General features: G+C 41.9%; 1 protein-coding gene and 1 non-coding gene across 2 annotated transcripts in view; one reads left to right on the top strand and one right to left on the bottom strand.

The window, feature by feature from the left end:
- The window catches only part of SACM1L (SAC1 like phosphatidylinositide phosphatase), a 58,422-nt gene extending 43,353 nt beyond the window's left edge, over window positions 1–15,069 (bottom strand). The window contains exon 1 of the mRNA XM_059939419.1: window positions 14,951–15,069. Within this exon, the coding sequence (XP_059795402.1) occupies window positions 14,951–14,982 (32 nt within the window). The 5' untranslated portion in view covers window positions 14,983–15,069. The remainder of the gene's footprint in view (window positions 1–14,950) is intronic.
- A 321-nt stretch (window positions 15,070–15,390) lies between these two features.
- Window positions 15,391–15,463, top strand: TRNAR-ACG (transfer RNA arginine (anticodon ACG)). Its single transcript has one exon. It is a non-coding gene; the product is annotated as a tRNA-Arg (tRNA).
- The last annotated feature ends 1,434 nt before the right edge of the window (window positions 15,464–16,897 follow it).

Raw genomic sequence — 16,897 nt, 5'->3', positions numbered from 1 at the left:
AACAAAGCAAAGAGATGTTTCCTTCAATTGAGTTTGATACCTGGTGTGTGAGTTTCTAAGTGATAAAACATTTTAAAAACCATTTTTAATGGAATGTCTTTAATTTATATTTTATTAAACCAAGGTTTTTTCCTTATGTCCTAACCTAAGTATAAGTAACAATGTTTTCTTGACTGACTAGGATCTTGAACACACAGATTTCTGGGCCATCCTACCAAAAGATGATGCCTTCAAATTCTAGTAACACAGTATGGTGAAAAAATTACAGGTTTTAAACTCTTACAAACCTGGTTTGAATTCCAACTCCATGCTTACTGTCATGAGTCCCTGAACAAATCACTGAACTTCCCAGCTCAGCTTTCTCTCTATTAAAAAGTGGTAAGTGGGGCTTCCCTGGTGGCGCAGTGGTTGAGAATCTGCCTGCTAATGCAGGGGACACGGGTTCGAGCCCTGGTCTGGGAAGATCCCACATGCCACGGAGCAGCTGGGCCCGTGAGCCACGGCTACTGAGCCTGCGCGTCTGGAGCCTGTGCCCCGCGACGGGAGGGGCCGCGATAGTGAAAGGCCCGCGCACCGCGATGAAGAGTGGCCCCCACTTGCCTCAACTAGAGAAAGCCCTCGCATGAACCGAAGACCCAACACAGCCAAAAATAAAATAAAATAAATAAATAAAGTAGCTATAAAAAAAAAAAAAAAAAAAGAAAAGTGCTAAAAAAAAAAAAAAAAAAAAAAAAGTGGTAAGTGATCGGTGAGGGTAAATGAGAGAATACGCGTGACATGCCTGGCACTAAGAAGAGACTCCATGAAATGGTGGCATTATTTTTTTTTACTAAATGACCTCAGACCACTGAGTTTTAGTTTTGTTTCTCTTCCGCTGTCTCAGTCTCTTGACAAAGCCATCACCACTGCTCCTACTCAGCCGCTTTAGTTTTACATTTGAGACAAAGGCTGATGAATACTACACAGTTCTGACCATGAGTGAAGTCCCTGGGTTTTATTATATCCATTTTCTTCATATTGCTCAGGGCCCTAAGCTCTTCTAAATTCACAGCTGTATTTGGGCGGGGGGGGGGGGGGGGAAGCTAGCACAGTTTACTTCACACAAATGGTGTTACTTCTTTAATAACTAATGTTATTCTTAATGTGAGATGATTATCAACATTCAATCTCAGAAATCAAATTCCTCCACTTTTTCAATACAGTGGACAAAAACACAAAGCTTGCATCTAAATAAACAGCCAGTAGAGAAATGCATACTGTGTTCCCTCAATAGCTCCACCCTCTTATACTTTGACTTCTTTTATCTATATACAGTAGGCCCTCCTTATCCATGGGTTCCACAAGGGTGGATTCAACCAACAGTGGATTGAAAACATTCAAAAAAAAAAAAAAAAATTCCAGAAAGTTCCAAAAAAGCAAAACTAGAATTTACTGAACACCAGCAGCTATTTGCATAACATTTACATTGTACTTACAACTATTTACATAGCATTTACATTGTATTTACAACTATTTACATAGCATTTACATTGTATTAGGTATTATAATATAGAGATGATTTCAAGTATACAGGAGGATGTACATAGGTTATATGTAAACACTACGCCACTTATATACGGAACTTGAGCATCTTTGAATTTGGGTAACTGACGGGGCCCTAGAACCAATGTATTTAACCTTCTCACCTGTAAAACTTCTACCATAAAAATAAATTATTTGAATGAAGTCAATGAATTAAAAAAAATCATACTTGTTTCCATATACAAGTTTTGGTGTGTTACCTAACAGATACCTTTTAGTCAGTGATATTTATTATAAAATCAAATGCTTATAAGAGCAGAAAAATTTCCTATTAAAATTTTAATATGTATAATTATGTAAAATATATATATATAAATATATAAAGAAATATATTAAAAAATATATATGGAACAAAAAGTATCCCTAATATAAGCAATTAAAAAAATTTTCCCAACTTGACATTTAAATTTAAAACTCATCTGGAAGGCTGTGGAACACTGAAAAAATATATACATCTTGGGGACTTCCCTGGTGGCGCAGTGGTTAAGAATACACCTGCCAATGCAGGGGACACGGGTTCGAGCCCTGGTCTGGGAAGATCCCACATGCCGCGGAGCAACTAAGCCCGTGAGTCACAACTACTGAGCCCGCACGCCTAGAGCCCGTGCTCCACAACGAGAAGCCACCGCAATGAGAAGCCCACGCACCACAACGAAGAGTAGCCCCTGCCCGCCACACTAGAGAAAGCCCGCACGCTGCAATGAAGACCCAATGCAGCTGCAAATAAATAAACATTTTTTTAAAAAATATATATACATCTTGGATTAAGACTTTAAATCATATAAAAAAAAATATACAGCCACAGAAATAGGCCTTTACTAATTGTTACATTCCTAATAATCGCAGTCAAAGTTAATAACCTCACTATGTGTTTAAAATCCTTAAAAGTACAAAGTTAGAAATGGAAATTTGTGGGGCTTCCCTGGTGGCGCGGTGGTTGAGAATCTGCCTGCCAATGCAGGGGACACGGGTTCAAGCCCTGGTCTGGGAAGATCCCACATGCCGTGGAGCGACTAGACCTGTGAGCCACAACTACTGAGCCTGCGCGTCTGGAGCCTGTGCTCCGCAACAAGAGAGGCCGCGATAGTGAGAGGCCCGCGCACCGCGATGAAGAGTGGCCCCCGCTCTCCGCAACTGGAGAAAGCCCTCGCACAGAAACAAAGACCCAACCCAGACAAAAATAAATAAATAAATAAACACGTTCAGTTCAGTGTTTATGGTCTCCAAAAAGCAATGTAACCAAGAAGCTTTTTAAAAAAAAGAAATGGAAATTTCTTTTATACGAAAGTGAAATATACTATATATAACACTTCCAGTTTGGCTAGGTACATCTGAAATGAGAAGATCAACAAATTAGTTTTTTAATCGAAGTAGAATGAAATGAATTTCCAAGAGTGAAAACCCTCCAGAGAAAAAGCCTTGATATTCTTTCAGAAGATGGAATCTGGGTAGTACCAAGAGGTGGGTGCAGGCTGTGGGGCAGATACTAGTCATTCAAATGCAGGTCTGGAAGAAGAAAAGTGCTTGGAAATGGGCTAATTAAGTTACTACAGAATCTAACTGCCTATGGGGTGACAGCCAACAAAGTAAGCAGATTCCAGCTGTAGAGTGCTGAAAAGCCTCAACAACTAAGGACCTGGGTAGGGGATGAGGTGGGGCAGTGAGATTAACTGCAGGGTTGGGGGTAAGAATAAGGTGGTTCAAAGTCTGTGTAAGGAACAATCAGATCCCTACCCAAACCTAGAGTCCAGGTACCTCCCTGACCACACGATTTAATGCTTAGAGCAGTTCAACAAGAGAGGCCCTGAACTCCAGAAACCAGGCACAGCTGAGGACCAGAGTGAGTCAAGTAAAGTCTGGAGACACAGAGAAGGTCTGCTTACAGATTGGGATCATCCACTCTCTTCCGCTGCCAGGTTCCCAGAATGCTAGCAGCCAAGCATCCCACTCCCCCAACTCCCGAAGGAGCTATGAATACCGTCTCTGAAGAAACTTACTGGCCCAAAAGACCTGCAAATGCTGACATTTAGGGCATCTCCCCCAAAGAAACAGTTGAGTTCCTGCACAATCACTCTACAGTGAAGGCCACCAATTGACAAATCCTGACCCACAAACAGACCCTTCCAATCAATTTTTTAGTGCCTCATTCTTAAACATGAAATGACAACCAAGGATCACCAGATATTTGAGATAAGCTTCCATCACAGAAGACACAGAACAAAACAAAGAGAAAAATAACTTTGGGTAAACAAACTATGCTGAGAACAGAATAAAACTTCAAAACACATTTATAACTGGTAGCCTCAGAGAGAAGACATTGCATTCATGAAACAAGAATACCAAAAAGAAGGAGGGGGAGGGGGAGGGGGAGGAGATTCAGCAAGCAAGAACATGTTTTTGGACTGACAGCAGAAATAATAACTTGAATATTCAATAGAAGGACTGGAAAATAAAACTGAAGAACTCTCCTTGAGAACAGAATAAAAAGGTAAGAGCTGTAAAACAGAAAAGCATAGGAAGGAAGAAAGAGGGAGAGGGAAAGAGACAGGAGGGGGAGAGAAGACAGGAAGAAAGAGAGGGGCACAATCCAGGATGTTCAACATCCACTTAGCAGGAATTCCAGAAGAGTACACAAGAAAAAAATTTATCAAAGAAATAGTACAAAAACAAAGAAGAAACCTCAAGCCAAAGGACAAGTTTCCAGATGAAAAGGCCCACCAAATATATGAAAAACACACACACACACACACACACACATACACACACACACACACACACACACACAGAGGCACATTAAGTGTAAAACTCAAAACACTATACAGATACAATCTTAAAGTTTCCAGAAAAAAAAAAAAAAAAACTAAGAGAAAGAAGCGCTGAAATATTCAACAGCCACACTACTGGATTATTCAACAGCAACACATGGGACTATTCAACAGCAAGGTCTTTAAAATTCTGAAGGATAATAATTTCTGAAAATTCTATACTTAGCCACACTAACAAATAAATGTGAGGATAGAATGAAAGCATTTTCAGATGTGCAATATCTCAAAAGATACTTCTCTTTCACTCTTTCTTGGAAAGAAGCAAAAGTTGTTTCATCGACATGGAGTAAATCAAGAGTTAGACTTGGAATCCAAAACAGGAGAGAGGTAAAAGAAATTCTCATGATGATGGTAAAGGGAGGTTCCAGGACAATGCAACAGGCCTAAAGAACAGCCAGTCCAGATTAAAGCAGAGGGGACAGGGCTCCTGGAGGTAAGCCTCACAGAAGAAGATGAGTTGACAGTTAACCGTCAGCAGAGGAGTTTTACTGCTGTCCCAGAGACTGAAGATTAATTAGCAACAGGTACATTAAAGAAAAGTCAAGCAAACCTTTTAATTCAAGGAAAAACAAAGCATTTTTATAAGGAAATGTAATTATAATACATTACTGATTTCCTTTGAGTCATACCTACACAACCATAATAATGTGAACACTGAATATCTGAATATAACCACACTGAGAGGAGAGGAAAGGAAGAGAGGTATAAAAGCTAAATTCTCAAAAAAAAAAACAAAAAAAAAAACAAAAAAAAAAACAACAAAAAAAAGCTAAATTCTCATCTTCTGAAGTAAAAACTCATCATATGACTGAAACTGAAAAAAAAATCAGGAAATAGCAGTATAAGCATGTTGTTTAGAAGTGTGAAGCAAAATACCAGAAGAAACTGCTTAAAAACATGAAAGTACTAGGACTTCCCTGGTGGTCCAGTGGGTAAGACTCCACGCTCCCAGTGCAGGGGGCCCGGGTTCAATCACTTGTCAGGGAACTAGATCCCACATGCTGCAACTAAGAGTTCACATGCCACAACTAAGAGTTCACATGCCACAACTAAGAGTTTGCATGCCACCACTAAGACCCAGCACAACCTAAATAAATAAACATTTAAAAAAAATGAAAGTATTGATAGATGTCTCTGGGACAATGGGAGTTGGGAGTGCTGAAAAGTGCTCTTTTATTATATAAGCTTTGTGTAACTATTTAGTTTTAAACCTTACACTTGTATTAGATTATAATAAAAATTAAGCTTAAAAAGGTGTTAAAAGAACAAAAACAAAAATAAGAGTAATTGTGGATCAAGGTAAAGAGTTCTATCTAGCCTAAGGGCTCTGGGACCTTTGCTGGATCTTACCTTACCTCTCAGAGAGATGTTGCTAGAATCTAAGTTGCTGGTGCTGCCACCAGGCTGCTCTGATAAATGTTATTGAAAATGGCTTAAGAATTGGAGCAAGAATTGGAGATATGAACAGTGACTGCCAGCTAATCAACATTTCTAAGAGTAATTACAAGTAATCGCTCTAATTAATCCAACTAATAACAGCAAGTGTCATCCCAACTCAGCTATTTACGTATGCCTTTGCTGCCTTCCTCTTCTCCTTTCCCTCCTTCCATTTCCCACCACTGTTTAATTGGCCTTAAATTAATACTGATCTGAAATGTGTTTTATGTAATAAATTTTATTCTGTAAGTTTTATACTCCCAGGTTTCATTTCAAAAGCTCATGAAATTAACTTTAACTCTCTAGCACTTACAGTCAGAACACTTGAGTAAACATTCAGGGTAAAATTTTTGCTGGGGTTATGGTTTTATTGTTATTTTTGTTTTTAAATCTTCACCAGGGACTTCCCTGGTGGCGCAGTGGTTAAGAATCCGCCTGCCAATGCAGGGGACATGGGTTCGAGCCCTGGTCTGGGAAGATCCCACATGCCGTGTTGAAACTAAGCCCATGCGCCACAACTACTGAGCCTGCGTGCCACAACTACTGAAGCCCGTGAGCCTACAGCCCGAGCTCTGCAACAAGAGAAGCCACCACAATGAGAAGCCCTCGCACCACAACAAAGAGTAGACCCCACCCGCCGCAACTAGAGAAAGCATGCACGCAGCAATGAAGACCCAACAACAAAGACCCAGTGCAGCCATAAATAAATAAATGAATTTATTTTAAAAAAATCTTCACCAAACAGGCTACCAAGCCTCTGCAGACAAGGACTCTAAGCTTATCCATTCCCATTGGTATTCTCACACAAGATAGTAAAAGCTCAATCAATTTTCTTAGAGAATAGAACGTAATTAGTCAGAAAACACATACATTGTTTTTTCTATATGGCCCTTAACTAATGTTTTCTTTGGCTCAGTGACAGAATAAACAGAATTTTAAAAATTGTTTCTTTTCTCTTAGCTAAGGAAAGATCATGAGAGGTCAAATTTTAACTGGATTTGAAGTTATACTGTAACTTATAAGAAGAGAAAGAGGAAGCAGGGTGTTCTCTAAATAGAAAGTCTACAAAGTATCACTAACACCAAGTTCTGCCTGGAGTTTTTCCAAAATTAACCAGTCAACAGGCTCTGCTAAGTTCTCAATGTAATAAGTACATGGAAACCAAGACAGAAGACTCAATGATGAACAAATATCTAGGCAAAATCCTCTCCCTGTTGCAAAAAGAATGGCCCTCAACTGGTGTGATGTTTCTCATTTCAGTAAAACTCTCTCACATTACTTATTTATGAAATAGATCTTAGAAGTTAAAGAAATTCCCTCCAAGAAGATTATCTGGTCATTAACTATGCTGTTGATATCAAATCTCTAAAGTTCAAAGTAATACTGTATACTAAAATAAACTGTCTGGTGAGGTTATCAGAATCCAATAGGTATCAGCTATTAACTAACAGAACAGGAATACTACCTAGTTTCTTTCAAGACAGGGGATGTGATATCAACCCAGAGTCCTAGTTTCTGTTAAGATAACACATATTTTGGAAGATGTATCAAAATAGGCATGAGCTTGCACTCTCTCTTCTTGATCCCAGAGACCATGGACTTCAAAGCCTATTAAGCTTTGAAAATAAAGGCCCATGGAGATGTGTGGCCAAGATGGCAGAGTAGGATGACCTTGAGCTCACCTCTTCCCACAGGCACACCAAATTACAACTCTTTACAGAGAACTACTGATGAGAAAAACTGGAAGACTAGCAGAAGAGATCTTCTACAACTGAAGATATAAAAAAGGAACCACAACAAAACGGGTAGGAGGGGAGGAGAGCCAGTGTAACCAAGACCCATACCACAGTGGGGGCGACCCACAAATGGGAGGATAATTACAACTGCAGAGGCTCTCCCCAAGGGGCGAGGGGTCCAGCCTCACATCGGGCTCTCCAGCTCGGGGTTCCTACATCAGAAAGATGAGCCCCTAGAACGTTTGGCTTTGAAGGCCAGTGGGACTTACCATCAGAAGAGCCAGAGGGCTGTGGGAAATAAGAGACTCCACTCTTAAAGGACACACACAAAATCTCACATGCTCCAGGACCCAGGACAGAAGCAAAAATCTGAAAGGAGCCTGGGTCAGATTCACCTGCTGATCCTCGAGAGGCAGGAGGCAACTGGCTCACCCTGGGGACACAGATGGTGGCAGCCATCTTTAGAAGCTCTACCACGGGGACACTGGGGGTGCCAAGTGCCATTTTGGAGTCCTCCTTCTAGCTTACTAGCACAAGGACCTGGCCCCACCCACTGCCTAAACTGGCTCCATCAGCATCAGTACCCGGACACCTCAGGCCAAGCAACTAGCCAGGCAGAGACACAGCCATACCTACCCACCAGCAGACATGCTCTCTTAAGACCCCTCTGAGTCCACAGCTGCCCCAGCAGCCAGCCCTGTCCACCAAAGGGCACAGGACCACCCCTAGACACCAGGGTCCCAGTACTAGCCCCAGAATCCCCAGGACCCTGCCACCAGAGACCCTGGGACCCAGCTCAGCCCACCAGTGGGCTGGCACTAGCCCTAGGACCAGCCTCACCCACTAATGTGTAGGCACCACCTCTGGGATGCCCTAGGTCCCCGCCCCACACACCAGTGGGCAGACAACAGCCCCAGGACCACCGCAGCCCCACAGCCTGCCATATTAGGACCCAGCCCAGCCCCCTGGGCCTGGGCTCTGCCCACCAGCAGGCCAACACGAGCTCTGGGACACCATGAGCTCTGCAGCCAGTGGATATAGCCAGTAAAATCACCTACATCCACAATAAGTAGTTAAGGGATACACGAAACAAAAAGATATAAAAGATGACATCAAAAGAGTAAGCATGCGGGGTAAGGAGGAGAAGAGGAGCAAAAATGCAAGGTTGTTAAAATGTGTTTGACTTAAGAGATCAGCAGCTTAAAATAATGATAGACAGACAGACTGCTATATATAAACCTCACTGTAACCACAAACCAAAAATCTATAACAGATACACACATAAAAAAAAAAGAAAGAACTTCTTTCAAGTGCACATGGAACATTCTCCAGGACAGCGTGCTTGGAAAACAAGACAGCTAGATGCAAAAGAATCAAAATGGACTACTCTCTCACACCATGCACAAAAGTAAATTCAAAATGGATTAAAGACTTAAACGTAAGACCTGAAACCATAAAACCTCTAGAAGAAAACAGAGGCAGGATGCTTTTTGACATCAGTCTTAGTAATATTTTTTTTGGATATGTCTCCTCAGGCAAGGGAAACAAAAGCAAAAATAAACAAATGTAACTACATCAAACTAAAAAGCTTTTGCACAGTGAAGGAAACTATCAATAAAACAAAAAGGCAGCCTACTGACTGTGAGAAGATATTTGCAAATGATACACCTGATAAGGGGTTAATATACAAAATATTAAAAGAACTCAAACAACTCAAGATCAAAAAAAAAATGAACAGGGACTTCCCTGGTGGTGCAGTGGTTAAGAATCCGCCTGCCAATGCAGGGGACACGGGTTCGAGCCCTGCTCCCACATGCCACAGAGCAACTAAGCCCGTGAACCACAACTACTGAGCCTGAGCTCTAGACCCTGCGAGCCACAACTACTGAGTCCTCATTCCACAACTACTGAAGCCCGCGTGCCTAGAGCCTGTGCTCCGCAACAAAGAAGCCACTGCAATGAGAAGCACACGTGCCGCAACTAGAGAAAGCCTGTGCGCAGCAGCGAAGACCCAAAGCAGCCAAAAATAAATTAAAAAAAAAAAAAAAAGTTAAAAAAAATGAATAACCTGAGTAAAACACGGGCAGAGGATCTGAACAGATATTTTTCCAAAGATATTCAGATGGCCAATAGGCACATGAAAAGATGCTCAACATCACTAATCATGAAGGAAATGCAAATCAAAACCACAATGAAATACCACCTCTCACCTGTCAGAATGGCTATTATCAAAAAGACAACAAATACAGTAAGTGTTGGTGACAATGTCAAGAAAAGGGAACACTGCACTGTTGGTAAATTAGGGCAGCCACTATGGAAAAGAGTATGGAGCTTCCTCAAAAAATTAAAAATAGAACTACCATATGATCCAGCAATTCCATTCCTTAGTAATAATAGAAAACAAAACACTAATTAGAAAAGATATACGTACCCTTATGTTCAATGCAACATTGTTTACAAAAGCCAAGTTATGGAAGCAACCCAAGCGCCCATCAATGGATGAATGGATAAAAAACGTGTGAGAGAGATATATATATACACACACAATGGAATATTACTCAGCCATAACAAAACAATGAAATCTTGCCATTTGCAACAACCAATGCACCGACAGGGTATTATGCTAAGTAAAATAAGTCAGAAAGAGAAAGACAAACACTGTATGATTTTACCTATATGTGGAATCTAAAAAACAAACGAACAAACAAAACAGAAACAGAGTTAGAGATACAGAGAACAGAGGGTTGCCAGAGTGGAGGTAGGTAGGGGAAGGAAAGGAATAGGTGAGGGAGATTAAAAGATACAAACTTCCAGTTATAAAACACTGTAAATGAGTCAAGGGTATGAAATGTACACTGTGGGAGATATAGTCAATAACTATGTAATATCTTTGTATGCTGACATATCATAACGAGACTTATGGTGACAATTTTTAAATGTACAAAAATACCGGGCTTCCCTGGTGACGCAGTGGTTGAGAATCCGCCTGCCAATGCAGGGGACACGGGTTCGAGCCCTGGTCTGGGAAGATCCCACATGCCGCGGAGCAACTGGGCCCGTGAGCCACAACTACTGAGCCTGCGCGTCTGGAGCCTGTGCTCCGCAACAAGAGAGGCCGCGACAGTGAGAGGCCAGCGCACGGCGATGAAGAGTGGCCCCCGCTTGCCACAACTAGAGAAAACCCTCGCACAGAAACGAAGACCCAACACAGCCATAAATAAATAAATTTAAAAAAAAAAAAAACAAATCACTATGTTGTGTACCAAGAATTAACATAGCACTGTAGGTCAATTACACTTCAAAAACAAAATCATAGAAAAGAGATAAGATTTGTGGTTATCAGAGACAGGCGGGAGGAGGGGTGGACGGGAGAGGCGGAATTGGATGAAGGCAGTCAAGAAGAGAGATGTGTGAGTAATCTGAATGTTCACTGTACTGTGTAAACTACATATATCTTCATCACAGAATTGCTTAGTTTACATCTGTTCTCAGGATTCTATCACCTCTCCCCTGGCTGACCTCACAGCTATGACAATCTTTTAAAAAGAAAGTCCACTTCTTAACTGAGGAAACAATGTTTCTTCAGATAGAAGCTGCAACCTGATTCACTTTCTAATTTCCTGCCTTACACTTTTTTCACCTGACCTTTAAAAGGAAAAAAATGCTTTAAATGTTTCCAATCATGGATTTCTGTTAACTGTCTTGCAATTTCAAACTTATCACTGTTTGACATTACAAAGGCTTACACAAATGATTTTAAATGAAAAAAGGAGTTGCAAAATAGGAATATTAAGAACTGCCTGGATGTTTAAATAGTATAAACTTTAAATTCTGAACAAATCAATATTGTTTTCTACATCAAAAATCCATAATGAACATATCAATTATTTTCAGTTGTTAAGTAACTCATTTCTATACCAGACATGTCCGAGGACTAAGGTGAGAGCAATCTGATGAGAAAAAAGGTAATCTGAATAATGCAATATAATGAAAAGATCATTGGACTCTGGGCCTGCTGTGTTCCACGGTCAGTTCTGCCATGGTTTGGCTGTGTGACCTAACTGTGGGGGCCAAGGGCAATTATCTCCCTGTCTTCAACAATGACAGATGATGTATATCAACCTAGACTTCACAGAGGCACTGGAAAGATAATACCATACATAAAATGACTTAAGTTGCTGCTACTTCAAAAGAATACATTCCAAATTACCCCAGACTGTGTTTTGTTTTTTTTTGTTTTTTTGAAGTACTGGTAGGTGTTCTATACTGGGAAGTTCTTTTCATTTACTTAGGTGATCCACTGAGGACCTGTAATGCACCAGGCTTTACGTTGGGAACTGAGGACTAGAGAAGAAATCAATGTAAGGTGTTTCTAATATGTTCTACATACTGGTAACCTAGTTGGAGAAACAAAGTATTTATTAATGACTTCATTTCTAGGCGGCAAAGTGAGTGGTTCAAACAGTGCTACGGCTCAATCATTCTTTCAGTCCTCGTGTCCATCAGACAGTAACTACACTGCTAATGAATCATAAGAGACAGAATGTGAAAACTCTATATAGATGTTTGGTGTCTAGTTCCTGTGACAGTAGACTGTTATGGGAGCTCAGTGAAAGAAAAGACATTGGAAAAAAGGCTTTGCAGAGACGAGGAGTATCTGTTAAGTATGCTGGTTTCATCTACGCTCTTTCAGTCCTTATAATACTGTGAAGTAGAAACGTTCCCATTTCACAGATGAAAACCCGATTCAGAGAGATTAAGTAACATGGTCAGGACACAAAGCAAATAGCAGGTGAATCTAAGTCTAAATAAATTTAAGTCTGTTCTGACTTAAAAAGCCTGAGTTGTCTCGGCTCTACCATAGATGTGATCAGCATGTAAAGAGGGGAGAGAGGAAGAAAACATTCTGGATAGAAAGATCAAAATAAGCCCAAGCTTGAAGCAAAAAGAGGGTGACCAAGTCTGGTGAAAGGGAAAAAAAGGAAAAAAAAAAAAAAAAGCACTAGGCAGTTATGGGAAATAAGGTTGGGGATAGACTGTGAAGAGGCTAGAATACAGGTGGCTAAGAAATGTAGGCTTATTCCTGTAAGTCAATAAAATGGAACTGGAGATTTTAAGCAGGAGAGTAGAGGATGAAACTTAGGGCATTAGGAAGGTGAACACCACAGGACAGAGATGGACTGGAAAAAATGTATGGCATAACAGAGAACAAATTTTTAAAATCCCAAGCACTTCAATATTTAAATAAACCCAGTAACAATACTTTCATAATAAAATAATCAAACTATCTCTTGTACGGATCTTCCTTAAAACATATCTCTAGGCACTTTTAAAAATGGCCGTTATGTCCTACTAATTCTTATATGGGTCAGAAACCACTTCCACCTCCAATGCATCTAAAGAAGAATACACCTTAGGTCAGAGGCCACATTTTAAAACCACGCCTCAGAGCAGCAAGGGCCAAACAAAAGAAATAAGAGCAGAGACTCCAACTCACAAACTCCTTGGCAAAGAAAAACAAAGTTGTAAAAAAGTTGTACCTTCATTTACAGGAGCACTTAGAACTAGTTTTTTTCAGGGAAAGAAGTTAAATACTGAAAAATTAGAGAATGACTTTCATATAACCCCAGATTTACTTTTTCCCCCAAATTTATAGTTTCCACTTCTCACAAAAATCAATACAAAAGCATCAGCGTCACCACTTCAGTGCCAAATTTCCTTTCTCTTTTATGGATATAGAGCTTTTTTTTTTTTTTTTTTTTAAGGTCTGGACTGGGCATTTATTGCCTCCTTGGCAGTTATCATCATAACTCTCAAGTTCTCCATTCCATTCAATCTTTGCCACAGGAAAATTCGATTGCATTTCGTAACCTAACGCTGAGCTGCAATCAAGCCAAGGCTCCATATTTCTTAAACACAACTGAGACCTGGTGTAGGATCACATTAAAACCCTTTAATGACTATCAGGTAGACAACAATAACCTAATTAGCCAACACAGCACACGTGACACTGGCCCCGCCAGTACCTCAGTCAAAGACACTTTCCTAGGCTCATTCACCAACAAGGTGATCACCTTGTGAAGGGGAACTGGGAGAGAATAAGGAAACCTGGCAAGGAAAATGTGGAGGGAAGTGTGCAGCTGGGGTTTTTCAAGGGAATTACAGTGAAGAGAAGAGGCAAGGGGGGTGGACTGAGAAAAAAGTAATCTTCTTTTATGCAAAACATCTGATGTCGAGATGGCCTCACTTCCAATTCTGCAGCGCTAACTTTTAACTGAACCTTCCAGAAAGTTAAGTGAGCTTGAGGTTCTGGGGAGCATAGGAAGTGCCCAAACCACATCTTGATGTCCTCATATCCTTGTATAGGAAATGCGATACCTGTGCCTAAGTCTCAAGATATTTTAACTTATTTAGGGATAGATAAGCTTCTCAAAAATCACATCTGCTTCTGGTGCCAAAGACTTTCTGAGATGTGGTCACTGGATTTTCAGTCTAGAGGTAAAGCAGTAAACACAAAGTGAGTAGAACCAAGTTATTCACAGACAAGAAAAGCATAGGGGCTGGTAGTAATGCTAAGGGAAATACATGTTTTTGCTTTTGTTTTAAACCCAGGACGAACCCCAAACCCTACAAATACCTAATTTACAATTCTAACAACCAGAGCCTATTTCTCAGAGCCTCAAGAGCTTCGCTTTACCGAAAATTCAATTTGCAATGCCAAAATTCTCGACAGTAGCCCCTGGCTGTGCACATGGACTTAACAATCTGCTTTATAATTGGGCAGTATAATATTTAAAGCCAAGTAAACCTTTTAGGACCTTAAGAGTATTGACTGTACTTTAAATTTTTCCTGCATCCTAAAGACCGGTCAGGAAGGCTTCAATGCCCAGATCGAGAAAGGTTTATCCATTTGTGTGTGGCCTCTAACATGCTGCTATGGGTCCATGAAATAAGAAAAAAACATCTCGTTTTCTCTCCTAAGCAATAAGGATAAATTTAGCCGCCACCTCTCCAAACAATAAAAAATAAAAATAAAGTAGGGAGGAGCGTGCCCCGAAGGGCTGCATCCAAACGCCGAGCCCGGCTCGCCGGAAGGCGGTGCGCAGCTTCGGTCCCTCGCCGTGGGCTCTGAGGCCGAGTCGAGCGGAGAAAAGCTGGCGGGACTGCTGCTCCCGGGCCTGTGGCGACTCGGGCGCGGCGCCGGGGGCGGCCGCGCCCGGCGAGTAAGGCGGGGAGCGCGCGGGGTTCCCACACCCGGCCCGCCGCCCCGGGACTCAGGAAGCCTCCCCGCTGCCGGCGGCCCACACCTGCCGCCCCACCCGCCGCCCCGCAGACCCTTTCGGGCAACGGCTTCCGGGCCGCGGAACTCACAGCTTCAGCCGCTCGTAGGTTGTTGCCGCCATCCTGCACCACAACCTCCTCCCTGCTCTTTCCGCCCGCCCCGCCACCTCGGCTACGGCGCTCCCGGTCACCCTGGCACGGCGGCCGCAACGCCCCACCTCGTCCCACCTCCTCTCCCCGCCCGGCCGTGCTCCTCCCGAACGGGAGGCGACCGTGGACAAACTTAGCGCGCGCGCTAGAGAACGCTAAAGGCGCAGTCCGACGCGGCGGATTGGATTGCGCCGAAGAGCGCCGTGACGTCACCGCTGCGGATTGGCGGAGCGCATGGTTGGGGAAAGGCGGAGCCTTGGGAGCTGTGGACTAGCGCCGAGACGCCCGGCTCAGGGGCGGAAGCGCAGCGCTAGTGTCGGGGAGCCTGTTGTAGATGCGTAAGGCGTGATCTACACTACAGTGCAAACCCAGCTAGTACGGGGCCAGTGGCGCAATGGATAACGCGTCTGACTACGGATCAGAAGATTCTAGGTTCGACTCCTGGCTGGCTCGAGGCGTACTTTTTAGTCACACCTGGGTTTGATGTTACAGAACGTCCATAGAAAGGACTCTGGTGTGAAGGTTAAATATCTTGAATTTTAACGCTACTCTGCCCGAAATGTCATTTTTTAAGCTGTGTTTGGAAGCCGGAGTTGTGTGAGGCGGTTTGTAAGCTGCAAAGCGTCCTAATTAATGATGCACACGAGGAGACTCTGTAAATGGGGTACATGTAGGAAAACACACCTAGAATGGTGGTAGTTTGCAGTAGGGGGGCGTGCTGTGGCCCGAGGTTAGCTAGCGGATGACACAAAAGCGCATTTAAGGCAGCAGTTCTTGCCCTTTTTCCCGTGGAGCAGAACCCCTACGGTGACGTAAAAAGCGGCACAGTCCCAGTTTACCAGGATCTGGTGAGCTCTGGCTCTAACCTGCCCCGGAGACGGGAACGCTGCAGTGCGGCTGCGCGCGTTAGAGGGGGTCCGCAAAGTGATCGGAGTCTGCAGCCCTGTCCCTTGAGAGCTCCTGGTCCCCAGTGAATCGGGAAACCTTAGCACATGGGTGTTTTTACAGTACGAAGACCCCAGGTAATCTAGTATTATATATTACCCCTCATTTTATTGGCGCCTGGGGGGAAGACCTGAGAAGGACCGAAAGGTCTGTGGCGGAAAGGAGAGTCAAACCTGAAGAGTGGCTGAAACATCCGACACTGTCCATAACTAATCATTCAATCGATCAATTAATCTCTCCAATATAACGTTTCTTCCTCCTGAACAAATTACAGGAAACTTGTAAAATACAGAAAAGTACTGGGAATCAAAAAAACGCAAATTCCCATCCCGAGATAATTATTATTAACGTCATAATCCCCGCCCCCCCCGTCATTACTATTAACGTCATAATTTTTTTTTCCTTATGGACTTTTTCTTCCACACTTTTTAATATAAACCTACACACGTAGTTTTTCCAAATTTGGGGTTTTGTCACAAATGTCTTTGTGTTCTCATTTTGTCCCCTTAGCTTTTTGTCTGAGATTTATGGTCATTAAATATTCTTTGAAGATAACCCATCAAAAAACTAGATATATTACATGAAATTTCTAAAAATCTTATATGTTCTGGTATAATGTTATGTCATAATCCTAGTTATTACTTTAAAATGTATATCTCAGAAATAACTAATTTTCCTGTCAACTGCATTATTATGAACTTTCATCAAATCTTTAAAAAAAAAAAACTAGATATTTTAAACATTACCCTCTTTGTTGGGAATCTGGGTTGTCAGTTTAACACTTTTTTAAAAATAATGCTATGTTGAATTATTTCTGATATCTTACAAATTTTTAGATGTTGAATGATCAGAGAGACATTTTTAAGGTCCATTTCATCGACTTTTTAAGACTTTGGTACATATTTTCAAGTTGCCTGCCAAAAAATTTAAACAAATACACAT

Source organism: Balaenoptera ricei, chromosome 11, assembly GCF_028023285.1.
Source record: "Balaenoptera ricei isolate mBalRic1 chromosome 11, mBalRic1.hap2, whole genome shotgun sequence".
Lineage (NCBI taxonomy): Eukaryota > Metazoa > Chordata > Mammalia > Artiodactyla > Balaenopteridae > Balaenoptera > Balaenoptera ricei.
Note: the sequence above shows the minus strand (reverse complement) of the source record. Positions and strands in the feature narration are given on the sequence as shown.